Source organism: Terrapene carolina, unplaced genomic scaffold (assembly GCF_002925995.2).
Source record: "Terrapene carolina triunguis isolate 2854851 unplaced genomic scaffold, T_m_triunguis-2.0 Scaffold227, whole genome shotgun sequence".
In the NCBI taxonomy this organism is placed as follows: Eukaryota; Metazoa; Chordata; order Testudines; family Emydidae; genus Terrapene; species Terrapene triunguis.
Genome location: NW_020664578.1, coordinates 400,726 through 428,662, shown reverse-complemented (window position 1 = coordinate 428,662; position 27,937 = coordinate 400,726). Strand labels below are relative to the sequence as shown.

General features: G+C 50.0%; 1 protein-coding gene across 1 annotated transcript; it reads left to right on the top strand.

Annotated features, from left to right (window-relative positions):
* The first annotated feature begins 18,881 nt into the window (after positions 1-18,881).
* LOC113407583 (SLAM family member 5-like) lies at positions 18,882-21,942 on the top strand. The gene is made up of 3 exons (XM_026656229.1): positions 18,882-18,930; positions 19,855-20,181; positions 21,659-21,942. Exons 1-3 carry the CDS (start codon positions 18,882-18,884, stop codon positions 21,940-21,942), a joined length of 660 nt encoding a protein of 219 aa, XP_026512014.1.
* Positions 21,943-27,937: the final 5,995 nt, after the last annotated feature.

Here is a 27,937-nt window from a genome sequence, read left to right as displayed (position 1 = left end):
GGGATATGGCCTGTGAGTGCAATGGAGCTATGCCGGTCTGTACTAGCCCGGGATATGGCCTGTGAGTGCAATGGAGCTACCCTCGTTTATACTAGTTTGAAGAGCTGGGCCATAAAACAAAACCACTGAAATGATTGCACCTCTCAGCTGAGACATAAAACCAAGGGCTTGAGTGTTTGAGGCCATTAACCAACCCACAGGGCTTTTGTCAAGAGTAGGGATTTAAGCCAGAGGTCTGGTCGTTATTGTGATTACAGTAGCAACTACAGATTAGGGGTCTATTGTGCTCAGGGCTGGATTACCCAATAGGCAGACTAAGCACATGCTTAGGGCACCAGCAAAGCAGGGGGCACCAAAAAAAATGAGATTTCTTTTTTGGAAAAAATTTGATACAGTGAAACCCCGCTATAATGTGATGATTGGGGTCCAAAAAATTCGATGGCGATAAATGCGGGGTCGCGGTATAGCGGGGTTACGAAACGTTTACCATTTAAAGCCGGTCAGTTTCAAGCCGGTCAGTTTCTCTTGGGCAGCGAGCAGGGGAGATGTGCAAGGGGCAGAGGAAGAGCGAGGAGCAGCTGGGGAGGAGAATGGCTCTGCCCGCCAAAAGGAGAAGCGGGGGTAGGGAGGAAGAGGCAGTGGGGAAGGCACGTTCCTTTTTTTGTTTTTCTTCGGCGGCGCTCTGGCCGCTTTTTTGTTTGTTTGTTTTGTGCTTCGGTGGCGCTCCGGCCGGTGGTTTTTTTTTGCGCACTTGGGGCGGCGGGAGCCACCTTATGATCGCGTTATATCCGAATTCGCGTTATCGCGGGGCACGTTATAGCGGGGTTTCCCTGTATTTGATATTTCCCAAAAAAAGCATCGAAGTAGTCATCATGGGAAAAATCAGAACTTTGTTAGACTTCCTTACACTCCACTACACACTCTTCCCCCGTTTTTCTGTTCAACAAGTGCAATTCTGGAGTCCTACTCAAAGATTGTGGCTGCATTAGAAAGTATAGCTGAAGACCAATCACAAAAGGGAGAAACTATACGAGAGGCAGAAAACATTGCAAACAAGATGCAAGAACTAGAGTTTGTATTCATGTTGACCATGTGGAATGAAATTTTACAACACTTACCACACAAGTCAAGCTCTCCAAGAAAAAGAATTGGATTTTAAAACATGTGCAGACCTCTGTCAATCATTAGCAGACCACTTACACACTTTGAGGAATGATTTTGAAAGATGTGAAGACTACAAAGAAGCCCAGTCCTGCTAGCGAATCAGAAAAAACAACGGGTAGTGATCAATGGTTCCATGTCTAGTTGGCAGCCGGTTTCAAGCGGAGTGCCCCAAGGGTCGGTCCGGGGGCCGGTTTTGTTCAATATCTTCATTAATGATCTGGAGGATGGCGTGGATTGCACCCTCAGCAAGTTTGCAGATGACACTAAACTGGGAGGAGTGGTAGATATGCTGGAGGGTAGGGATCGGATACAGAGGGACCTAGACAAATTAGAGGATTGGGCCAAAAGAAACCTGATGAGGTTCAACAAGGACAAGTGCAGAGTCCTGCACTTAGGACGGAAGAATCCCAGGCACTGCTACAGACTAGGGACCGAATGGTTAGGCAGAAGTTCTGCAGAAAAGGACCTAGGGTTACAGTGGATGAGAAGCTGGATATGAGTCAACAGTGTGCCCTTGTTGCCAAGAAGGCTAATGGCATTTTGGGCTGTATAAGTAGGGGCATTGCCAGCAGATCTATTCAACATTGGTGAGGCCTCATCTGGAGTACTGTGTCCAGTTTTGGGCCCCACACTACAAGAAGGATGTGGAAAAATTGGAAAGAGTCCAGCAGAGGGCAACAAAAATGATTAGGGGGCTGGAGCACATGACTTATGAGGAGAGGCTGAGGGAACTGGGATTGTTTAGTCTACAGAAGAGAAGAATGAGGGGGGATTTGATAGCTGCTTTCAACTACCTGAAAGGGGGTTCCAAAGAGGATGGATCTAGACTGTTCTCAGTGGTACCAGAAGACAGAACAAGGAGTAATGGTCTCAAATTGCAGTGGGGAAGGTTTAGGTTGGATATTAGGAAAAACTTTTTCACTAGGAGGGTGGTGAAGCACTGGAATGGGTTACCTAGGGAGGTGGTGAAATCTCCATCCTTAGAGGTTTTTAAGGCCCGGCTTGACAAAGCCCTGGCTGGGATGATTTAGTTGGGAATTGGTCCTGCTTTGAGCAGGGGGTTGGACTAGATGACCTCCTGAGGTCCCTTCCAACCCTGATATTCTATGATTCTATGAAGACATATCAAAAGATAACTTGCCTGATACTAACTACAAAGAAGTCCAGTCCCGCTAGCGAATCAGAAAAAACAAGCAAATGATAGCAGTGCAACAGAAACAGCATTGAATCCTAGAGACAAATTTCACATATCTACTTACTACTCTATACACCTCTTCCCCAATATAATGCGACCCGATATAACACAAATTCGGATATAACGCGGTAAAGCAGTGCTCCAGGGGGGGCGGGGCTGCGCACTCCGGCGGATCAAAGCAAGTTCAATATAACGCGGTTTCACCTATAACGTGATAAGATTTTTTGGCTCCCGAGGACAGCGTTATATCGGGGTAGAGGTGTAATTGATACACTTGAAGCTCATATGAAGAGGAAAGGTGAAGTGGACAAAGAAGTATCAAGTAGATTTTCTTTTCTAAACAATATGGACTTATCTGATGAACAATATTCACAAAGGTTCCCAAAAAGCTAGTTGACTCATACCCTGTTGACTTGAACATGAATCTCTGTGGAGAAGTAAGGCAGTTCCACTGTTATATGTGGGCAAAGTTTAATGAAACAGGAAAAATGAAATTCAGTCACATTGATCTTCATGACGCAATATTGAAAGACTGAATACAACGTGTACTTCCAAATGTAGAGATCGCACTACGTATTTTTCTAACATTGATGATTACTAACTGTTTTGCAGAATGCTCTTTCTCAGCTGAAAAGAATAAAAAACCCTCAGAGAACAAAAATGTGTCAAGACAGACTTGATTCACTTTCCCTATTGTGTATGGCAGCGGACATGCTTCGTCGAGTCAGCTTCGATGAACTTATCCAGAATTTTGCAATCAGAAAATCTAGAAAGAAGCTATTTTAATTTCAGCATACATGTAAGTTTTGTGTCATTTCGAAAAATAAAATTTTATTTTACGGTAGAGTATTGTTTTCATTTTGAATTACATATGGGGAGCACCATAATCTTTTCAGTGCTTAGGGCCTCTAAAGGTCTTAATCCGGCCCTGATTGTGCTAGATTCTGCGCAGTAGCCTACGCCTAAAATGCTGTGTTCATACACTGTTGACTGCATCTTGGTTCAAAGGAAGTGGTTTTTTGACAAATTGTCACATGCTGCAGAAAGGGACGTTCTTGAGATACCTTGAAAATCCGGCCACAACTGTCGCATAACGCTTTCTTGGTAAAGTAATTGGCCTGGTTTCAGATTGCCGCGATGCTGGGGAAGATGGCGGCAGCTGTTGCAACCTTTGCATGCCTGGTGGTGCTCAGCAGCTTACAAGGTAAGACAACCATTTTGTGTTTTCTCTTGAAAAAGGCGCTTGCTTCACATTCCTCTTCCAGCTGTCCTGGCACTTCTCTTTATGGCTGTAAGGCTGATTCTTTGCAATGGGCAGGTGCCGTTCTAATGTAAGTTCTTTTGCGGAGCTGTCGCTCCAAAACCCCTCCACCCGTTTTGGAGCTGGGTTGCAGATCTGGGCTGTGTGTGTGATTTGATTCTTTCTCAAACTCCCCTGCCTTGTGCTAGATAAGTTTTATTTTGGAGGGCTGGAGGTGGGGGAAAGGACAGCTTGTTGGTTCCCTTTAGCGTCTGGCTGTAGAAGTGACTAAGATGGTGACAATCAGAGGAAGGGGAAAATGTGTTGGGACTTTTCAAAAACTTCCCATCAAAATTTCTCATCCGAATTTGAAATTCTGATCAAGTGTTTTGCCGACATTTCTTTGCTAAGTGGAGCACGGCTGCCTTGTTCCTTCCAAGTTACAGTCTTCAGGCTCATCACAAGAACAGGCTTAGAAACTTATTTTTTGTTTTGTTTTTTAAACGAAAGCCCATTTTTTCCATCACAGAGACCAAAGCCGAGCGGCTCACACGAGTCTCTGCATCAAAGTTCCAGAGAGATTGTTAGAACTCATTAACTGTAGTTAGCTGGGGTGCTGGAACAGACATTTCCTTACCCTGCCTACTCTTTGTTCATGGAAGTCAGTTAGAACCGTGCCCATGTATCAAAGGGCGGAAACTAACCCCAGCCCACAGACTGGAAAGCTCCAGAGAAAGATTCCAGAGTATTTGAGTCTCCAAGGATCTAGAAGCTCGTCATTTTTTTATCATTGACAACATTTGTTCCTGCACGCACTGAAATTAGAGCCATCAAAACCCACATTTCTGATCAGAAAGGGTTGTTTTTTCCTCCTGTGTACAGCATTACAGAAATGACCAGGGGAATCAGACAGGGGATTGTTCTACTTACTCCAAAATAGGGATTCCGTTGTTGTCAACTCTTGTGAGTTTGTTGTGAGTCTTGGTATTTTTCTAAAAATCCCCAGCTGCTGGAGCCCTGTGATTATGTGAGAATCTCACTTTTTTTTAAATAAAATCAAAGCTAAGTTTCTAGCCCTGGAGAAAAGCTTGAAAACATGATCCATAAATGTTCAAAACCCAGCAGGCACATAAAAAAGAACCCCAAATTAATATTTTAAAAAAGACAATCTCATGTGGGAGGGACATCCTTCGTGATTTTGGGAGGCACAGGGTTGGCAATATGGCGGTGGCAGCGGCAGCGGGGGGGAGTTGAAAGTCCCAACTTTGTAGAGGCGTGTCAGTGCCTTCAATGCTGGTGTAACAGGTGGTGTATTTACTAATCCTTATGTCATCCATTACGTGTCTATGGCAGGGGTCGGCAAACTTTTTGGCCTTAGGGCCGCATCTGGATATGGAAATTGTATGGTGGGCCATGAATGCCCGGTGGGGGAGGGGGACTCTATAGGGTGTAGCATGGAGGGGGGGGAGCTTCTATAAGGGATGTTACCAAGGTGCGAGGAGGGCAGACTCATGGGGTGTGGCATGGGGGGGGGCGGCTCTACACGGGCGGTAGCGGGGACTCGTAGGGGCCTTGCCGGCAATGACACCAAGGTGACCGTAACAGGCACTGCCACGGGCAGAGGCACCCTAGCTGGGATGGGTGAGGCCCCTGGACGATTTCAAGGCTCTCGAGAGTGGGCCCGTAGGAGACCGGGAGGGGATTGGGCATGCTGTCGCATGGGGGGGGGGCTGCCACATAGGGGCAGGGTTCCGATCCCAGAAACAGTGCGGTGAAGTCGCGCCTGTGCAGTGTGGCTCTGCGTGCTGGAAGATGGTGCTCATCAAGGAAATTGTGAGTCAGGGGCTGGGGAGCGCCAGGTGGGAGGAGAGGGGCAAGCCCCCAACCCCACCCCCCAGCAGGAACGCCGGGCAGGCAGAGCAGCGCAAGCCCCTGACCCCATTCCCTGGCGGGAACTCGAGGGCCAGATAAGTATGTCTAATGGGCCAGAAGCCGCTGGGACAGAGCTTAAAAAGGAAACTGTCCCGGCCAAACGGGGACGTATGGTCACCCTAACTCCAGGCAAGTGGGTCCTGAGGGAGTCTGGCCAGGGCGGGGGCAGACCCTGGCCTGGCTAATCGCGCCATTCCCGAGAGGCCGGAGTGATTCCCCGCCCTGGCACTGGACCAGCCCCGGCCACGCTGCCAGCTCAGCCTGACAGACACCGTCCCCTTCCAGCAGGGCTGGTGAGTGGCCAGGGGGCAGGGTGTGAGGGAGTGGGTCTCTGGAGGTGTGTGGGGGGGCTGCTGGGCAGTGAGGGGTATCGTGGGGGAGGTCTGTGTGTCGGGATGCTGGGCAGTGGGGGATCTGAGTGGGGTGCTGTGTAGTTGTGGTGGTGGGCTGTGGGGAAGTGCACTGGGCAGTAGTGATGTGGCTGTGGGGGCGGGCTGGGGAATGGTGGTGCTGTGCAGGCCGCTGTGCGTTTGTGGTGGAGGGTCTGTGTGGGGGTCTACTGGGCATAGCAGTTCTGGGGGGACGCTGGGCATAGGGAGTCGAGGGGGTGGTGGGTGAGGCGGCTGTGTAGCGCGGCATGGGCCCGCCCCCGAGGGGAAGGGGCATGCTGGCAGCATAGGGTCGGGCAGGCCACTATGCGTCTGGCAACTGCCGGTTTGTAAATAGTGCCCTGCACTGGGCTGGGTGGAGCGGGGCCGCCCCCTGCCATGCCATGCCCCATTGCCCCTGGCTGGCCCCTCGCTCTGGGGACTGACCTCCCCACACCACGCTCATTGCCTCTATGGGGGCCCACAAATATGTTTGGCGCTGGGCCCACAAAAGGTTAATCCAGCCCTGCATGTGTCCCTCACGAAAATGCTCTTTCCGTGATTAAAAAAAAATCCAACTCCCTCAAAAGACGAAATGGCCTCTGAGAAAGGAAATGATGGGACAGGAAGTGGCTCAGCATAAAGCAGCCTCTCCTGCTAATTCTGGGCGATTTCTAGATGGGTTGGGTGGGTGGAACAGGAAATGGAAAGGGTGAGACCATCGTATGTTGGTTATTGATTAGGTCCCCAGAGAACAAATTAGGGGCAGGAGAGAAAATAAAAATGGGTGCAATCTAAGCCCAAACTGGAAATAAAAACAATACTTTGCATTTCTGTAGCAACTTTACTTACCAAGGAGCAAAGAAATCCGACCTCAACTGAACCTTACCACAGCTCTCTGGGAATTAGCTGGGAATCGTTATACAGAGGGGGAAATTGAGGCAAAGTGAGGCAGTGACTTGCCCAAAGTCAGTGAGTCGGTGACAGTGCTGTCAGGGTGTAGCCAAACTCGGCAGGATCCACCTGCTAGAGCACATGAGGAAAATATTGGTGCATCAGTTAAATCTCCCCAGGCAGGAAGAATATCCTGTCCCATCCTTGCTGCTTGATTGCAGCAGTGGCACTTTGTGGGGACTCCCCTCTGGATGAACGGCTGCTGTGCATCATGGGAGATGTAGGCTGGAGGAGAACAGGGGTGTGAGGTTCTGCACTAGCCCAGGTGGACACAGATGAAGGGCAAAACATTCCGTTTTGATTTTCCTGCGCATCAAAGAAATAGTTCAGACAAAATCAACATTTTTCCCGTGGAAAACGTCATTTTTTGCAGAAACCACATTTGCCGTTTAATCCTCCACGGATATTTCTAGGACCTCGCTGCCGAAGTTATCCCAATAATTTCAACATAAGAGAGCAGCATGGCAGAAGCCTGCCCCTGGAGATGAACAGCCCACGCCCGCTCCTGAATGCCGGTTTGGGGCACCGACCCCAAGAAATGGGCATCCCCCTCATGCCAGTCTCCCTGGTCTCTGCACTTGAGGGACAGGCCAGTGTCCTTTCATTTAGCTGGGCAGACCCCATTTGGCCTGCGTCTCCTCAGCGACACCTGCCCCAGGGATCTCCGTTTCCTTTAGTGGTCTGTTCTCTAAATGACGTTTCTTCCCCTCCTCGCCAACATTTTCTTTGCTTCTGCTTGCTCTTCCTTTCATTTCTCCCTTTGTGGGTCACTTGCATTTGTGCTAGCTCACACCTCTGGGCAGGTTGTACCCCCAAGCCCACAGTTAGCTCAGGCGTTAACTCGAATTTCGCCCAATGTACTAGACAATCTTGTATACGTTTGTCCTCGCTGATACCAAAGTCATAATGCTCTGCTTGCTCCAGGCCCCCCTGGACACCGGCAGGCCCTTGTGCGTATTATATTGTTGTTGGGAAATAAATGGTTGACAAGCTTTTTAAGTACAAATATCAGAGTGGTTCAAGACCTAGTGGCCCCCAATCAAGGCTCCATTTCACTAGGGACTTACAACATAACAATACCTAGAGCGAGGGCTCTTTGCGGCTGTAGATCTGTGATACTGGGTCCAGACACCCCAAGGGGAAGAACAGGTTAAGCCCCAAAAAGGAGCCACTGAACCAACTGATTGCACTGTGTATTGTTGTACTATGGGAGTATATTGAGTAGGGCTTTTGTGAAAGCTTGTGATAGTCTGAACTTGATGGTCATTATGCGATATGTATACGGACTGTGGTTGAACCGGACTCAAGGAACGCTCCATGGTAGAACAATACAGCATGCAATCAGTTGGTTCCATTGCTCATTTTGGGGGGCCTAAATCTTCTATTCTCCTCTGGAGGGGGGCAGTCTGGAACCTGATTGTCACAAGAGCTCAAAGTCCTTCACAAAAGAGAGTGAATGGCATTATCCCCATTTTACAGGGGGAAACTGAGGCACAGCGAGGGGCATTTGCGCTAGCTTGTCCCAGTTCACCCAACAACTAACTACGAGTAATTAATGCTTGTTCCTTTGCTTCCCATTGCAACCCTGATTTTTGTCTGTTGACAGCTTACGAGGACAAAGAGGTGCCACGCAGTCAGGTGAATGGGACTATCTGTGGCACGGTGTATCTAAACCCCAAACTGCCAGTCCCAGAGCAATACAAGCAGATCATCTGGCGGTTTAACGCCACCCAAAAGATCCTGATTAAAAAATGGGGTCAGTCAGAGTCTTACCCCAGTGACTATTTTCGTAATAAACTGCGTTACCACAAGAATCACACCCTGGAAATTAACCACCTGCAGAAGAAAGACTGCAGCACCTACCGGATGGAAGTGGAAGACAACCAAAGCCAGGAGACAAATGAATTATTCCAACTGGACGTGTACGGTGAGTCGGGAGCAGCCTCTTCACACAGGGTCAGGGATGGTGAGGTTCAGGGAGCTAGAAAGGCCCTGATAATGCACCCTCCTCTCTCCCCACCCCGAAACGCCCACAAGGCGGGGGAAGGAGCAGGTAACAGCCTGGATGGGACAAAGAGGCTCCCAGGAAATGGGCCAGACCCTCAGCTCAGGTTCTGGGTCCAATGCTCCATCGCCAGAGCTGCTCTTTCTGGAATCTTTGTGGCTGGGGCTTTAAGGGGAGGGGTCAGGTACTGACCTTAATGACATTCCTGTTTTGGGACCTCCCACAATGGACCAAACGGGAACAGAGGCAAAAGCAAATTGCTGCCCTGCTGGCAGAAGGTGGGGTAATGGAGCCATCCAGACGTCTTCAAGGAACAGCTACACACACATCAGAAAGCAGGGGAGACCAGCTAGTGAGCGCCAGGAAGGCCACTGGGGGAGAGGGAAGCTTCATAAAAGAAATGAGTTGATAACCCCCTAGGCTAAGCTGGTAAGGGCCAAGAAGGATGGTCCTGTAGCCAAGGCACTGGACTGGCACCCAGGAGATTTGGTTTAGTCACTTAGGCCAATGTTTCCAAAAATGACTAAGGATTTGGGATGCCCCATTTTCTGGGCACACTTTAAAGGGACCTGATTTTCAGAAAGTGCTGAGCATCTGGGCTCTGAAAATCGGGCTCCTACAGGGGATCCAGAATTGAGGGACACACACAATCACTAGTCATGTTTAAAAATCTTGCTTAAGGCCTTGGCCAGGGGTCTCTCTGTGCTTCAGGGCATGAGGATATGGTCACTGAGTCCTGAGAGGTGCTGGGGTGATGGAGGCTAAACACCCAGACAGAGCCCAGGGTCACATGCACTCTGCAGGTGAGTGGGGGGATACACAGGGAATTTGGTACTGTTAATCTAATGTCTGTGATTCAAACGAGGGCTGCATTTCATGACCCCCAAAATGCTGAAGGAAAACGATGACATCTGGAAAACAGGCTCTCCAATGGGAAACTTTTTAATGAGCTTATTCTGGTTAGCTTATCAAAGGGAAGGTTAAAAGGTGACTCGCTCTTAAAGCAGTACCGACACACAGAGAAGATCTCTGAAGAGCCCTCTCTTATCAGTCTAGCAGATAAAAGTAGAACAAGATTCACTGGCTGAAAGTTGAAGCTAGAAGAAAGTTTCGTCTCATTTCGTGTTTGCGTTTAACAGGGATGGAAATGAACCATTGACGCAGCTCACCAAGGCATATGGTGGCTTCTCCATCACTTGAGGTCTCCACATCATGGTTGGACCCTCTTTCTAAACGATACGCTCTCATCCAGTCACAGGTCAATGGGTTGGAAGCAGGCGCCATTGGGTGAAATTGTCTGATCTGCATTACACAGGAAGTCCGACTAGATGAGCATCATTCATAGATTCCAAGGCCAGAAGGAACCATTGTGGTCATGTAGCCTGACCTCCTGGATAACACAGGCCGGAGACCTGCCACAAAACAATTCCTAGAGCCGATCTTCTAGAACAACGTCCCATCTTGATTTTAAAATTGTCAGTGATGGAGAACGCACCACGCCCCTTGGTAAATTGTTCCAATGGTCAATTTCTCTCACCGTTAAAATTTTATGCCTTATTTGCAGTCTTAATTTGTCTAGTTAATAGACCCTTCTGTATAAAATCTATATAGGCAACATCCCCAGCTGGTATAAATCACTTTCACTGGAGCCCCACCAGTTTACATCATCTGAGGATCTGGCGCAGGGTTAGATCTGTCACAGTTTGGCCTGTTGTTGAATTTCTCTTTTCTCTATTTCCAGAGCCTGTCCCTAAGCCCAGTGTGAAGGTCACTATCAGGGTCAACAAAGATGGATGGTGCAATGTCACCCTGGCGTGCATTGTGGATGCCACCCAAGTGACCTACCGCTGGTGCGAGAATGAAAAGGATTTAGTGGGCAAAAATAGCAGCACACTGGACCAGGGCCGGCTCTAGGCACCAGCGTTCCAAGCATGTGCTTGGGGCGGCACTTTTCAAGGGGCGGCACTCTGGCCCTTTGGGGGTGGCTCTTTTTAAGGGGCGGTGGCACTACGGCTTTTTTTTGCTTCGGCGCTGGCACTCTGCCCCCCCCCCTTTTTTTTTTTTTGCTTGGGATGGCAAAAAACCTGGAGCCGGCCCTACACTGGACATTGCGTTAAAGTCAGAAAGTGATGCGTCTTACAAATGCATCGTCAGCAACTCCATCAGCAATGAGACAGGCTTCATCAATTACAGAAGCCTTTGCTCATGGGATGGTATTTGGTAACATTCACTTTGCTTTCATTTCTCTTGCTGCGTCTATCTGGCTGTAGAGGCTACCTATGCAGCCACTCGGGTTAGGTCTCCATTGAAGCAGGGCAGCCGTGGTTTTGGTGACTCTTGAAGGAGAGTCTCGTTCGCTGATCCCCAGTGTGTATTTCCCCCACGGGGGACCCCAGAGCAGTCTTCTGCTGACCTGCCCGGGGCTGTGAGTTGCTGGTGAAGCTGCAGCCACCGTGGGGCTAGGTTGGGAACGCCGTGCTGCTGGGGGTGCCGCGTGTCGGATGATGGATCCTGGCCACGCGGCGTGATGCTGCCCAGGGTTGGACGGGCCGTGTGTGCCTGTGACACAGGAGAGCCGCCTGCTGCTGCTGTGATGGGCTGAGTTCAAGGGGTCGAGGCCCGTGCTTTGGAGCTAGAGGTTGCGGGGACAGTCCCTGGCGATGGCCCGACCAAGCGGGGCCATTAGAGGCACCAGTGCAGGGTGTGGTGTCTGCGTTAGCACAAGGTACAAAGTGATGCAGCGGGGGGCTCCCTGGGGAAGGCGCAGTGCAGACTGTGTGTTCTAGGGGGATCCCAGAGGATTAGCCACAAGGACGGTGCCATTGCAGCCAGGCACTGGGTCCCGGAGCCAGCAGTGGGGCTCTGGGAGCCTGTGTCGATAAGTGGGGGATCCTCTGAGAAAAGTCATCCTGGTGATTGGCTCTCTCTGCACCCACGGGAGGACACGGGGGGCGGGGGAGCACTCAGGCCAGGGACAGGGCTTCTTTCCCTGCGTTTCGCTGGGCATCCTCTCCTTGCTCCCCTCTCCTTCGACCCCTGCTCATCCTTGCCCCCAAAGTCTGCCCCCTCCTGTGGGTTTTCCATGGCAGGGGCGAGGCAGCCCATGTGTAGTATTGTTAATAAATAGCCGGCGCGGCTATGAATAACAGGCTCTTGTCTTGTTTCAGAGAAAAACTCAGCCGTGCCCTTGTCCCTGGCTCGGAAGACGGCCGATTCCATCCTGGCGTTTGGATTTCTCCTCCTCGTCCATAATTGGGTCTAAGGCTGGGGAGCCAAGAGAACGCAACAAACCCCTCGATTGCCTCCGCCTGGTGAAACACACAAGACCAAAATGAACTCCTGAAATCACCGCGTTTGACAGCCATCCCCCATCTTGCCAACACACTGGGGATTGAACCAGGGGCTTAGAGAACTGAGGGGAAGATGATGTTGCGGAGACAAGGCCCATTACTTGGGTGCTATAATAGACTCACCTCTGCAGATGGGGGGGGGGGGGATCCTGGCTGTTTACTGGATAAGAACAAAGGCCCTAAATCAGTTTAAAGTCAGGCTATTTATTCCTTTGTTTGTTGGGCTCTGGAGAATCCAGTTTAAAAGCGCAGCCGCTCCAGGTTGTGGGCACAGTTGCCAACTTTCACGTGGTAAATAAGCCCCCCGACTTTCACAATAAGCCAAAAATCAAGCTAATCCCATTTCAAAACAAGCCAATCCCTAAGTACCCCAACACTCTGTGTTACTAGGTCCCCCCCACCCAGGAGTGCAGTCTAGGACCGTGGTGGGCCCACTCATAGGAGCCAACTTTCCCTGGTGCTATTGGGTGCTCGCCTCCCCCCCCGTCCCTGGCCCCGCCCCAACTCCACCCTTTCCCCACCCCTGCCCCGCCCCATTCCAACCCCTTCCCCAAAGTCCCTGCCCCAACTCCGCCCCCTCCCTGCCCCTATTGGACCCCTTCCCCAAATCCCGGCCCCGGCCCCGCCTCTTCCCTGAGCGCGCTGCATTCCCCTTCCTCCCCTCTCCCTCCCAGCGCTTGCTGTGCAAAACAGCTGTTTTGCGGCGCAAGCTCTGGGAGCTAGGGGGGAAAAGCGGGCACACGGCATGCGCAGGGGCGGAGGCGGAGCGGAGGTGGAGGTGAGCTGGGGGGGACGGCAGGGCGTGGAGCTGCCGGTGGGTGCAGAGCACCCACCAATTTTTCCCTGTGGGTGCTCCAGCCCCAGAGGTGTTACAACCTGAGGGATTTTGCATAACAACCCCCCACTGTTCTGAGTACCCAGTGAAGCTGTGGCCTCCCTTCCCCGAGGGAATTGCACATACAAGCCAGAGCTGCAGGAGAGCTGGTCTCTCTCACCAACAGAAATGGGTCCAATAAAAGCGATTACCTCCCTCTCTCTTGTCTCTCACGCAGCCTTGTCCCTGGCACTCAGCGATACAGTGAAAGTTAATTCAAGAAGGTTAACCTGTATTCAGTAGGGTTTGTCCAGGAAATTGCCACACCTGTGACAAATTATGAGGGACCTGGGAGAAAGGAAACAGTCCCGGGAGAAAGAAATAGCTGGGAAGCCCGCAGAGAGGTCAGGGCAAGGCTCCCCTCTCTTCCCAACTGGGGATGAGCTGGGAGAAGGGGACCAACGTACTTCCTCCCAACGGGAGAGCCGCAGACTCCTGTTTTAAGGAGAGAGGTAACAACTGCCTGAATTAACCTGCTCCAGGAGGAGGGTGGGAGTTCCTGCCACAAGGAGAGACTGAGGGGTAGCCCAGGCTGGGAACAGGGCTCAGGGGGTGGGCTTCAGAGCAACCCCAAATGCCAGGAGAATCTCTGCTTTATTAAAGATGTTTGTTCTGGACTATTTGGCACCTGCTTTTATTAGTAAATTCACTCCATGGAGAGTGTTATTGAGTCAAGAGGCCTGAAGTGCAGTTACTGGGTTCCTGAGAAGGGAAACCGAGGCAGGGAATGCCACATTTAGCCAGAAGTGAGTGATGCTGCCAGGCAGTCACACCCCGTGACAGTAACAAAAGGGGCAGAAGCATGAAAGAAGCTGTGAGTAGGAAACAAACAAATACTCATGGCACCACCGTGACACTGGCAGCTTAGCCCACAACTCACGCTGCTTGCTTGTTGCTGTGATACTTTGGGGAAATCTCTCTAATTTATGACTTTGGTGTGAAGTTACGAACTCGCTGTATGTACCTTTACCAAGCTGAAAATGCCATATGGAATGTGCAGCCTTTTGGCGTCTCTGTTGTCCTTTCGACTCCATGTCGGAACAGGAGGTGGTAGGGGCCATGGCCCAACAGTAGGGGGTCATTTAACTTAAGTGCTCACCCGTTGAAATGTGATCACTCTCAACAACGGACTGGCTCCAAACTAGGAAAACTAGGTTAGCCGGGGTGAGGTTGCCTGGCAGTGAAGACACCTATTGAGGGTGACAAGGGAGTCACCTGACAGAGGAGACTGGAAGGTTATAAAAAGGGAGGTACTGATCTAGTTGGGGATCATTTTTCCTCAGCTCAAGAAAGACAGGACAGAAGCAATGGAACATGTAGGTGCCTAAGGTGGGAGGGAGCCCTGCCTACCTAACTGCACATAGATGGATCAGGCACTGAATTAGAATCCAGAGTCTCAGCTCTGCCACTGACCTACCTTGGGCAAGTCACTGTGCCGCTCTGTGCCTCAGTTTCCCCTCCTAACTTTGTCTGACTGATTTATGTAAGCTCTGCAGGTCGGGGACAGTCTGGTTATAACACCTAGCACAACAGGGCCCTGGGCATCCTTGTGGCCTCTCACACTAACAATAACATTGATTGTGAATTTAGACCCTTTTTATTGGCCTCTTTTATTGGTTAGCAGAGCTTTACCTATTGCCCTCACCATGTTGGATGCAAATGTTCAATAGCTGGTTTCGATGAGCAGTTTTCAGGAACTGTTCAGTTCCAGCTCTTTCTCATTGACGGTTAGTGACTGGTTGCTAGGTCCCATGGTATCATTTTTGCTCTCTGGTTAGGTACCTGAAACTGACTTAGAGAAGTATCTGGGATGACATTTTAGGTGACTAACCAATTACAGTAAAAAGCTAAGAATCTTTCAAGATTAACAAACGTTTTCATAATGACCTGGTAGTTCTCCAAACAATCACGAATAAGAGAACAGTAAGTCCTCCTGAATGGCAGACAATGCTGCAGAAATAATAGCATGCAATCATCTAATTAATTAAACTAAAGCAGCCTGACCAGGGGAAGAGTTAAGGTTGTATGGACACCAGCAGCTAGAACATTTGCAGGCTTTCGAGTGCAGAGCGGGGTGAAATATTTCAGGCAAAGAACTTTTATTTGACCAAAAATGCGGATTTGGGCTGACCAAAACAATTTAGGAATTCTGGTTGATTTTGGTGAATTCTTGCTCAAGAATAAAGAAACTCGGAAAAGTCAGAACAAGTTGTTTCCGAAAGATGTTGTGGAATTTCCCTCAGATTTATTTTAAAAACTCTTTAAAATGTTTTTTTTTAAAAACTCCAAATAAAACAAAACAGTTCAGGTCATGTGATAAGTTTCATTTGATTCAAAATTATTATTTTTTTTTTATTTGCTGAAGAAAAAAAAATTGGGGGGTCATCAAGTCCAGGTCCCTGCACTGGGGCAGGACCGAATAAACCTAGACAGGTGTTTATCCAACCTGTTCTGATGTATTTTTCCCCACTAAGGAATGCACGCATGGATGCCACACATACACACGCCTGTCTTTGTTGTTGTTCTGAATTTTCTCAATCAGTTGCGCTCCAAACCTCTTTGTCTTGCTCCTTCCCATATTTAATGCCAGTGGCCCTCCATTTCTGGTCCTTCCTGGATGCAGGCTGATGCTTAGACAGAATATATACCTGCAAGGTGATGTTTTTTCTGTCTTCTTCTTTCCCTCTGGCAGGGAAGGGGTTACATTGGGGTGCAGACTCTTTGAAGTTGCGGGGGGGGGGGGGGAGGAAAGGAAGCTGTTGGAATGTTCCATTCGCCCTGCAAAGGGAGGGGGGCGTGGGGAGAGCTGTTCTATAACACGGTTGTACAAACGAGCCATAAAAATAATCACCAGACTCACAAGGAGACATCACTAGACATGAGTGTGCACAAATGTGAACTGAAATTGTGTGTGTGTTGGGGGGGGGGTTAATAGATTCATCTCCTCTTCATCCCCCGCCCCCAGTAGAGATGGTTCAGTCACCTGTTACAGGTGAGACATACCTGGATGCTGCCTGCCATGGTAACTGCTCATCATGGGGGCGAGGTTTGACCCTATTAACCCTTAGAACGCTGGTTTGCCCCCAGGCATTTCACACCTTCGGGACCAGCCAGTTCCTGAGGGGCCACCAGGGGGCGCTGTGCTGGGGTGCTGGCTTCTGGCCACGGGGAGCACCCAGTCCCTACCTATCTCCCCCCTCCCGCTGTGTTTGTCTGTGTGGGCAGGACAGCCAGGGCTTGGGATGCTGTGGGGATGGGACTGCAAAGGGGAGACAGCGGGGGGTGGGGTGGGGAGGGGAACAGGGCTGGGGGTGGGGCTGCTATGGGGCAATATAAGGATGAAGGGGGGAGAAGGATTGAGTGGGGGAAGGAGGGGTCAGAAGAGGAGGGAGAAGGGACCAGTGTGTGTGTGTGTGTGGGGGGGGGGGGGGTAACATAGGTAGCACAAGGATATTACTCAATGGCTAATGCAAAGCATGGCGCAGCGGCTAGGACACTAGCCGGCGACTCTGGGTCCAGTGCCCCGCTCTACCAGACACTCCCTGTGTGACCCTGGGCAATGCGCTGAGTCGATTGGTGCCTCAGTTTCCCCACCTGTACCATGGGGAGAGCAGCACTGTCCTGCCTCATGGAAGGGGGGAGGGTTAGGGTAACTGTTAGAGGCTGGGAAATGCTCTGGTCCTAGGGTGACGGGCGGCCAGGTAAGTAGCTGAGACAGGATGTGAAGGTGGTTTAGGGGCTAATTCCCCCCGCCCCCAAGGTGATCCATAAGATGGCAACATCTGCGAGAGGCAGGCCAGTTGTGAGAAATTTGGGGCCCTGGTCCAGGCCCCACCCCCTCTCATTTGACCTTATTTACACAGACATTAGAGAAGTTTGGGGGGCCCCCCTGAGCTCAGGTCCCCCCTTTTCCTCCTGTCTCATCTGCCCTGGAGAGAGGCTTCTCTAGGGTTGGCCACGGTCCTAGCCTAAGGCAAAGTGGTGTACTGGTCTAGGCTGTCCGGATGACTTGCCGTGTGGACAAGGCGCTTTCTCTCTCTGGGATAATGACAAGCAGCTCCCTGGAGCATTGTGTTAGAGAACCTGGAGCATTAGGTAATGGTCCTGCAGCACTTTGAAAACCACAACACTAGAGATGGGCCAGGCCTAATCCAAACTCAGGAGCTTCCAGAGCCAAACTGCCAGCTCAGTATGATGTCCCAGGTCTTGAACCCAGGTCTGGGAGTCCCTAGATAGCTGTTTCTGCAGCCTGGCCCCTGCACCCAGTGTCAGCTGAAACCTGGAGTGCCCACAAGCTGGTAGGACTAGACTCAGCCAAGACTCCACCTACGGGAGCCCTGATTGGAGGATCGCCCGACTCCACTGACTGGTCCAGCCACACTATTTAAGCCAGAAGGAAGAACAGGAAGTTTGTCTGAGCAACAATGTGGCTTCCTGTTGTGGCTACACCCAACCTGCTTCCTGCTCTACACCTTGCTTTTGCTTTCTCTCTTGTTTCCACCCTGCTCCATATTCAGTCCCTGTCTCTCCTCCATTTCCTGCCCTTATGCCTCGCCTCCAGTTACCAGGCCTGGCGCTGACCCCGGCCTCCAACTTCTGACGCTGCTTGTCTTGACCCTTGGTTCTGCCATTTGGTATCTGACCTTGGCTCTGACTCTTGTAGTTGCGTCTGATACTGACCCTTGGCTTCGTTCCCCAACCCGGATGCCTGCTCTGCCCACTAGACCTGACAGCTGCTCTGACTCCTAGGCCAGGTCACTTATGGCCTGGTCCATAACAGTCGGTCCCATCCCAGCAACTCACCCACGTTGGACTTTGGCAGCAGGGCTAAAACCTTACAAAAATGGCCACTGGGTTTCTAATGACCCCAAGGGACCTTGGTTTTATGTGTCATCTTGCTCGTTAGTTTAGAAAAATGAGGCACAGGTGGTAAAAGTGAGACATTCTGCCCTGAGAGAAGTAATGCAATTGGCTTTAATTGAGTTCCTCTGGATTTATGCTGGTGTGAATGAGAGGAGAATCAGACACTAGGACTGACATAGCTGGAAGAGGCTGGATCAGAAAAGTCTGTGAAGTCCTTCCATGACCTCCCATGTCTTGATAAGTCACAGCTGCCAGCCCCCATTACAGACACACTCAGCCTGGGCCCCTGGTCAGAGCTCAGGGTATGAGGGTCACGATTAGAAGACCAAATGCAGCCTTGTGTACGTAAGTACCAGACTTCTCCAAGAGCACCCAGCAGCTCCCACTTTGGCCCACTTCATTTGGGTGCTGCTGAGCTCATAGACTCATAGACTCATAGACTTTAAGGTCAGAAGGGACCAATATGGTCATCTAGTCTGACCTCCTGCATGATGCAGGCCACAAAAGCTGACCCACCCACTTTCCCTTAACTCAGCTGTTGAAGTCTCCAGATCGTGATTTAAAGACTTCAAGTCGCAGAGAATCCTCCAGCTTGCGACCCCTGCCCCATGCTGCGGAGGAAGGCGAAAAACCTCCAGGGCCTCTGCCAATCTACCCTGGAGGAAAATTCCTTCCCGACCCCAAATATGGTGATCAGTAGAACCCCGAGCATATAGGCAAGATTCTCCAGCCGGACCCTCATTTTACCAGCGATGGCACGTTATTGCCTAATTGACTTGTGGAAATCCGACCCTCCAGCCTTCTTTTGTGAACAGTTCGGCTCCCAAATGCTCACCTCGCTTTCCTCTTTCCCCACAGAGCGGCCCCTCCTGAGATGTCTTTTCCTCCTAGGACTCTCTGGGAATGTCTAGGAGAAGCTACTGGTTTGGTGTTAGAATGGTGATCCTGGGACTATGTTGGCTGCTCATGTGCCTCATCCTCACAGGTAAAGTGTGTGTGTGGAGCTGGTTGAGAATTTTCCATTGGAATGAAGAAACAATTTCTGCAAAATCGAAACTTTCTGTGGGAATTCTTTAATTTTGTTGAAAACTTTCAACTTTTCCAATTGAAAATGGAAGAAAAAAAAAATTCTGGTCATTTTGACCCAAATCAGAATATTTTGTTCTGTTGAATTGGCCCAAAATGTTTAATTTCAAAACAGTTCAACAAAATATTAAAATAGCATTTCCCTGTCAGTCCATTGCCTCATGGGAGTTGTAGTTTGGGCCTCCATTCTCGCCTCTGGGCCGGGCTCCCTGGAGGACTACATGTCCCATAAAGCAATACAGGCTCCCCTCTTACCAAGATGTGTGGTGCATCATGGGAGTCACATGACTCTCAGTACATTATGGGAGAGGGAGCCCAGCCCAACCCATAGGCATCCAGCTCCCAATTACAGCTTTGATGAGTAAATGTGTCTCAATGGGAAAATGCAGATTAATATTGAACTGATTTGAAACAAAGTTTCAAGTTTAACAAACTGAAATGAAACATGGCCATTCGGGAATGTCAAATGTTTTCAGTCAACAGTGCTGAAACTAAATCCTTCTACGCTTCCAAACTGAAATATTCCAAGATTTCCATTCTGCAAAATAACTTTGAAATTTTGGCTTTTTATCTTGATGTGGGATGGAAAATGAAAATGAATGTTGAAATATTGTAGCTTCCCAGCGAATGGAAACTCCCAGTTTCACTCAATCTGTAGCTAGGTGGAGGAACATGTATGTGGCTAGAGAGGCGTGCATGGGGATGGATGGATAGATAATATCGATCTGCATGAAATATCTCATCAGGCTCAGAAATCAATCTCACTTTAAAGAACTCAACTCCATCAGTCTCCTAACTTCTCTCTTTCTTTCTGTGTTTCTAGATGCACGCACCACCAAATCCCAGGGGATCCAGCTGACTGGGATGGTGGGAGGGTCGGTAGTTTTCCCTTTCAAAGTTCCCCCGTGGGTACCCGTGGAGACGATCGTCTGGAATTCGGTCACAACCCTCGCCACGTTTACCCCCAGGAAAGGGAAACCAACTGCAGTTAAAGTGCTGGATAAACGCTACATAGGGCGGTTGAGGGTCTTGGACCATACCTATTCTCTGGTGATTAGCAACCTGAGCATGCTGGACAGGGGCATATACAGAGCGCAGATAAACACGGAGTTCACCACCACCGTGACGGAATACCTGCTGCGCGTATACGGTGAGTGTGGGGGTGGGCTGCTGGGGGGTCGTTTCCACCAGCTGACGGTTGAGCTATTGGTCCATGGAGTTGCTCCTGGTTTTCAAAGGTGCTGAAATCCCGCAGCTCCCCTGGATTTCAAGAGGAGATGCAGCAGCTGAGCATCTCTGGAAATCAGACCAGAGCAAGGGAGAGGAAAATCAAACTCCCGTCTCTTTTAAATTCCAATTGTGTCTGTTTCAAGAGCTTTCCTTAAACAAAGACCCCTCAGGCCAGTTTCCTCCAAGGGTCAACAGGGAGCTAGTCAGCTCCTTTGAAGCTCTTTAATGAGTGCATGGCATTCCAGCGCTCAGTTTTAATGAGGGGCGCATGCTAATTTCTCGTCTTCTGCAGCTCAAGTGTGGATATAACTGCCCTGTGGGTAGGTGTTTATTTCAACATAAATATATATTTTTAACAAGATTCCCCATAAAAATATTTGTACATAACATCTAGCCCCTTAGACACGTCCACGTGTAACGCTTGTCATCTTGAAAGAGCTTGACAAATTACGGGCCTACCCCCCCGCATTGAAATCAAGGGCAAAAATCCCATGACAGCAGGATCACCAAAGCCCACTTGGGGCGTGGTTACATGCTGCATATGTGGGTCTCCACTGCGTGGACCTTTGAATCTCAGGGCAAACGTTCCTGGCCATGGGGCGGCTGGGTGAAAAATTTCTGTGCAAACTGTTTTTTGAGGGAAAACTGGGTGGTTGAATAAATGGATTTTATTTGCCTAAAGTATCTGTTGGAATACTCACCACCCAAAAACTGAACATTTTTTGGTTTTCACCTGAAAACAAAAGTATTTTGATTCGGCTGTCCTGCCATGGTGCCTCATGGGAGCTGTAGTTTGATGGCCTCACTGCCTTGTTCTCCTCCACAGGCTAGTCTCCCTGGCCAGACTCTGGCTCCCATGATGCACTACCAACTTGCACGCCCTCCCTTCACTGAGGTGAGACCATGATGCATCATGGGAAATGTTGTCTGACTAGGAAGCCTGACCTGTAGAGAAGAATGGGGACAGGAGGCACCTGAACTACAACCCCCATGAGGCACCACAACTATATTTCAGAACTGAAATATTTCAGTTTTTAATTTTTATCAAAAACGTAGAATATTCCATGTGGAAACCCCCTCCCCCTCCCCCCCCCATTTTCTGATCAGCCCAATGTGTGACCTCCATTAACAAAGAGTAATTCACTGTCTCCAGTTAGTGGCTTATCCTAGTCCTTTAGTTCATGTAGCTTAGGCTTTTCGATGCCGAAGGATGGGTTCAGTCCTGCAGAGGACCCCAACTAGAGGTGTTCTTCCGGAATAATCCTGCGTCTATGCTATGGAAAGAGATGAGAGGGCTGGAAACCTGGGATTGCACAGAGGGGCTCAAAGCTACGTGCAGGCAGCGCAGGGAATTCTCACTGCTCCCTTTCCCATTTCGTATTCCCTCCGACACGCAGAGAAAATCCCGGTCCCAGACGTTGCCGTTGCCATCCTGAATGGAACCTGCAACCTCCTGCTAAACTGCTCTGTCGCCGAGGGAGCGGAAAGCGCCACCTTCCTCTGGACGTACACCCGCAGGAGGATCATCCAGATCAAGGAAGGACCCACCCTGCGCATCTTGAGCCGGCCAAGAGCTAAAGACATGGTGCACACCTGCCTGGCGAGGAACCCCGTCAGCCAGGGCTCAAAAACGATCTCCATAGGAGACTACTGTGGTAACTTCCTAGCGAAGCATCTCTAGGATCAACCTGAAAGGCATGGGGTCCTGGGGTCAGCGTGGCCACGGCAGAGCTGCGTGGGTTACGATCCCGCTGCATGAAATTCACCTCTGTGCAGAGAGCCCGCCGCGTGCCTTGGCCCCACTTAATCCTAGATGCAGGCCCCTATCCTTATAGGGCTGTGGCCCAATCCTTTCAAACCCTGACCTCTGGGCATGGGCCAGGTCTTCCTTACAAAGTTTTGTTGGCACAGAGGTGCTGGTCCATGCCCCTGACTGACAGAGCTGGGCCAGCCAAACTCCCCATGTAGGTGCAGCTGTGCCGACAAACGAGTCCTTTTTGCTGATCTAGCTTGTGTCGTTCAGGGAGGTGGCTTAACTATACTGACAAAAGCCCTCCTTGTGCTGCTATAAACTGTCCTCAATAGGTGGCTCTGCTGGACTAGTTATACCAGTAGAGCTGTCTCAGCAAAGCTTTTCTAGTGTAGTCTGTCTAGCCTGGTGAGAGAGACGGTGGTCTGCTTCTCCAGTGCCCTGCCTCTTGCCCCATCACTTACACCAGTGGAGTGTCTGGCCTTTCTCTTTCTCATTTAGTAGCATTTTATATCCCATTGCGCTGGTGTAAATGCCTGCACCAGGTTGTGAGCTGTTTGGGGCACAGACTGTCGTCTTGTTTGGTGTTTGTACAGCGCCTTGCACCACGGGGTCCTGGGCATTACCGCAAAGCAAAGAACAAGTTATATTCAGAGCAATAGGGAATGGGGATAGGCAGGAGCGAATAGCCACTTTCGTAGGCAGAAAATATCCCCAGAGACCTAGAGATACTCACTGCAGAGGCAAATGTTCATTGTGTGTTTGTCTGTTTCAACAGAAAGTGGCTCACCGGCATCCATTTTCCAAGCGCCGAAGGCAACACGCTTCTTCATGTTCTTTGGACTCCTCTTCAGCATGACCAATATTCTAAAATAAGGACCACACGCTGCCTTCGAATGCAGACTGGAGTGACGGGAATGCATGCAAAGGGAAGATTTGTTGCTGAGGAGGATACTGAAGATATAACACCAACTGCATCCAAATGCAGTAAGTTGCCTGAACTTCAGGCCTTCTAACGCGAAGAGCTGCTGCTGCAGAATGTATTACTGTGGCTTTTTAAAAAGCCACTGTAGATTACAAGCAGCAAGAGACGATGCCGAGGCATTTCCCATCTGCAGGCAGAAGGTGATCATCTCCCAACATCTCCTCCTTATGGGCATGAAGCATCGCAGCTGAGATCCAGCCAATAGTGTGATGGTTTGCTCATTGTGTTGAGTCCTGTTTACCAATAAAATGCACTTCTCAGTCAGGCCTGAAATTACTGATCTGCTCATAAAGATGTGGGGCTTTTTTCCCAGTTATGCCAAGACTCTGGGGGTTGCTGTAATTTATGCTCGGAGTGGAGTAAAGGGGCCTTAGTGTAACTGAAAATCTATCCCCCCAAGATCTTCAGCTAATAAAGACCCCTCTGCAAATCAATGGGCCTGATCCTCCCCCAGCTTGCACCCCAGGGGCTTGATTCACCATTGTACTGTGCCAATGGTTGGTGACTGCTGTGATGTGGTGCAATCTGGTGGGCAGGAAACCCCTCCCCATTTAACTGCCAGCTTCCTCTCTCGCTCATTTCTGCATTTGAGTTCTCAGCGCACTTATCTGGGCGGGAGGGGGAAGAAAGCCAGTTAGATGGGGGCAGTGGTGTTGCCAATCCCCCACATTCAGAAATCAGGAGCCAGGCCATCCAGAACTCCTGCTTTGCGAATCACAAGGGTTTGTTGTTGTTTTTTAATACTCAGTGTTGAGGTTTTTTTTAGTTTGCCTTCTGTGTTTTTCAGCTTTAGGGCTCTCGCTTTCAAGCCTTCCTCTGCAACCACGGGGGGCTAGATCCTTTTTTTTTAAATGAAAGCCGAGATTCTCAGGAAACCACCTTCATCCAGGAGCTGGGCTTGCAGAAAACAGGACAAAATCGGGAGAGTTGGTAACACTGGTGTCAGCTTCCCTACTGCCCAAATTGTTAATGAGGGGGAGCGGAGGAAGGACCTTCCTAAGTGCAGAAGAAGGGGAATCCTTTAGCTTGGCTTTTACACTCTGGACTGCCTCGTGGAATAGCCACGGGAAACTTTCTTACCCGGCCTTCTCAGAAGCCCAGTTTGGGCTCTAGGGGACAATGAAGTTTCACCCTGGGGCATGTGGCTTCCTGGGTCTCAACTCGAGTCGCCCATCCCCACTCCTGGAGGTACAGAGTGAAAAGAACAGCAGCATGGAATGGCTAAACGCTGAGGGTACATCCATACAGCCAAAGCTGTGCACGGGTTAGCCCGAACCAGCTAGCGCGGGTTACGATCGCAGTGAAGACAGAGCAGGGTGGGCTTCAGAGCAGGTCAGGAAGCAGTGTACGTGCCCAGGATCCGTGCTGGGCTGGCACTACCCATGCCAAAGCCGGCGCTGTGCTCGCTTCACAGCTATTGTGCCCCACGCTGGCTGGATTCAAATTCATCACAATGGCAAGGTCCATGGTGGACTTCATAGAGTCTCTGCCCCGTCTTCCTTTAGAGAGTCAAAACGGCATAAAAACCTCATCCCCTCGTGCTGTCACGGTGCCGTTACGATGATTAATCATCTCTGCGGCGGTAACACATCGGCGCCAAGACCCCAATGTGTCAGGTGCTGTACGAACACAGTACAAAAAGCCAGTCCATGCCCCCAAGTGCTTACAACGACGTGTTAGGGACACAAGGCGGGCGAAGTCATATCTTTGATTGGACCAACTTCAGTGGTGCAAGGTGCAAGCTCTCAAGTCACACACAGCTCTTCTCGGGTCTGGGAAAGGTGCTCGGAGTATCACCGCTACCTACAAGATTGTTTAGCGTAAGGAGTTAACATGTTGCAAGAGACCCTTCGAGGTGTAATGGGCCATTAACCCCTCTGCAGCCACAGGACAAAGTGGGGTTAGTGGGCTACAGATTGTTGTCAGAAGCCATAACTCCAGTGTCTTTTTAGTGTCTAGTGAAGTTATGAATTTAAGCTCCCAGGGCCCAACAGAGCTACAGCAACATCGCACACAGCAGGCTACGCTAGTTCGCAGGCCCAGGAGACGATGTCAAGGTCTAGTAACATCCTGCAAGCGAATGACTGGCAAAATTGGATCAGTCCCATAAATCTAAGGATGAGTGAGCACATATAATTATACCCAGGGGCGGCTCCAGGCAAGCGCGTGCCTGGGGCGGCAAGCCGCGGGGGCAGCCTGCCGGTCGCTGTGAGGGCAGCAGGCAGGCGGCTTTGGGCGGCATGCCTGCGGGAGGTCCGCCGGTCCCGCGGCTTCAGCGGCAATTCGGCGGCGGGGATGCCGATGGCGCGGCACCGGCGGACCACCCGCAGGCATGCCGCTGAATGCCGCCTGCCTGCCGTGCTTGGGGCGGCAAAAAACATAGAGCCGCCCCTGATTATACCCCCACCACCCGACTCTCGCGTGACCCCTCTGTAGAAGAAAAGTGCCACCGTTTACAATACAGGGTTTACTGAGGGTCAGCCCGGCCGCTGATATAAACCCGTGTGGCTCCACCGACTTCAGTGGAGCGGTGCCACCTTACTCCTGGCACGGGGGTTTCCAGGATCGAGAGTCACAGAGTTTCTTCCGCTGACTTTCTGAGTTTCTTTAGACTGACCCCCTGCTTGGTAAGGCAACTCCCATCTGTTCATGTACTATGTATATGTACCTGCTACTATATTTTCCACGCCGTGCATCTGATGAAGTGGGTTCTAGCCCACAAAAGCTTATGCCCAAATACATTTGTTAGTCTCTACAGTGCCACAAGGACTCCTCGTTGTTTTTTCTTCAGCTGCAGTTCCCCTCCCTGCTACCTCCACCGCTAAAATTCTCCTCTGAGGCACAGCTGGGCCAGCAGGGGTAAGCAGCCGCGCCTGACGAATGCAGCCTGCCCGTTGCGTCACATACGAGTTTGTTGTTGTTTCCTTCTCAGTCAGATCCGTGGCTGGGGAATGTCTTTTTATAAATAGCTTTCCGTGGCAATGACTGGATTCCCTGAAGCATGGGGTCGGCTACAGTTAGTTCTGGGAACTCCATCCTTTCCACGAGCTTGGTTTGCACTTTAGCCATTTGCTCTGACATCTCCCGCACAAAGAGAAAGCTTTGCTACCCCGGTGCTTCCGGTACCCCAGCTGCTTCAGAGGAAGGTGCAAGGTACCCCCTAGTGGACAGTTATGGAATAGCTTGCCCCAAGCGAACATTCTTTCCTAATCTCTAGTGTTAGAGGTGAGTTTATGCCCTGAAGCATGAGGGTATATATCCTTTCTAAAAGATTATCCAGTCTAATGTAACGGTGGATATTCTCTTTATCCATATACATGTCTAATCTATTTATTAATCCTGTTAAACTCTTGGTCACAATATCTTGTGGCAAGGAGTTCCGCAGGTGAACTATGCATTGCATCAAAAAGCATTTCCTTTCATCAGCTTTAAGCGAGTTGCCTTTCAGTTTAATGGAACATCCCTTCTCCTGGTAGTGTGAAAGAGAGTGAAAGTTCCCAATGTCTCCCAGCCCATGTACTGTGTCGGTGTTTTGCCAGCTGTGAGGTTGCATGTGAGCCTCAACACCAAAGGCAGAAGCTGCATTTTCTATCTTTGCTGTTCTTCCCCCTCCCACATTTGTGTGCGTTCGTCTTGTTTTGCCTTCTAGGAAATGGGATCAGCCTTTAACACCACCAGGAACAACGCCAGGTCCAGCTCATCTCAACTAACTTCTCTTTTTCCCCCAAAGGACAGTTAGCAGCAGCTTTAGTACCATCGGAGACTGTCAGCGCAGGTTTTCCTTCTAAAAATGAAACAGGGAATGGGAACAAGAAATGTTGCTAAAATAAAAACTGTACTTAATATTTTAAATTTCAGATTCCTCCACTCTTTTTCTTTCTTGCCCCTATCTTTAATAAAGCGTTAAAAGGAGGTTTAATGGGGTGCTTGCCATGGTAGTAAGCAAGCTGAGATCTCTCTATACCAAACCCCAAACCTTGTTTAATGCTGGACAGTTTCAGGGTCATGTTAACACCTTTGACACTTTGGGCCCATTTTGTCCATCTAATCAATACAACATCCCTGTTCTATGTTTGTACCGTACCAGGTGCGATGGGTCCTGGTCCATTAGTGGGGCGCCTACGCACTATATAATTATAACGAAGGCCCTACTTGAATTGCGGGATGATTGTCAAATAATTGCGGCTGAATTGTGGACAAGACGTGGAAAAGTAACAACAGCCCTTTATTCATTGCAGGCGTTCGGAAAAGCCGGAGAAGACCTATTGGTTTACGAAATATTTGCTGGGACGATATAAACACTCAAGTATTATCTCAGGCCTGCTAATTTTTTTGATAACCAGACATTTTGCTGCAACTAGATTACAGCCGTTATCGCCCGGGGTTGACAGCGGGAGTCTGGGTGGGCTGGTGGCCGGGGGCTCCCGCTCTCAGCTGCCCGGCTGACAAAATTGCAGCGGAAGCCTAATATTGGGGGGACTCGCAATTTCCACAATATCGCAAATGACATAGGGCCTTAATTTTACTATTTAGTAGAGGTGGACATGAGCGGTTCCAATTACTCCTTCTGAGGCGGATTGCCTTTAACTCGTCACCACCACATTTCATCGACCATCACGCTGCCCATTGGACGACAGAGGGGGAATACAGGTGCAGTTGCCCTGAACTGTGACAGCTGCTGATGCTTGAGGTCCCTGCCCTGGCAGGAAATTGATTAGATCAAATATGCCCAGATTATGCTAGCATGTGAAAGACGTGCTTTCAAGTCCCGCTTTGCTACAGACACTCTGCGTGACCTTGGGCAAGTCACTTACCCACTGGGCCTCCGTTCTCGGCCTGTAAAATGGAGCTAATAGCAGGGCCCTGCTTCACACAGGCACTGTGAGGCTATTGGCAGGTAAAACTAGCGTAGTGCTCAGAGAATATAATACACACAGCAGA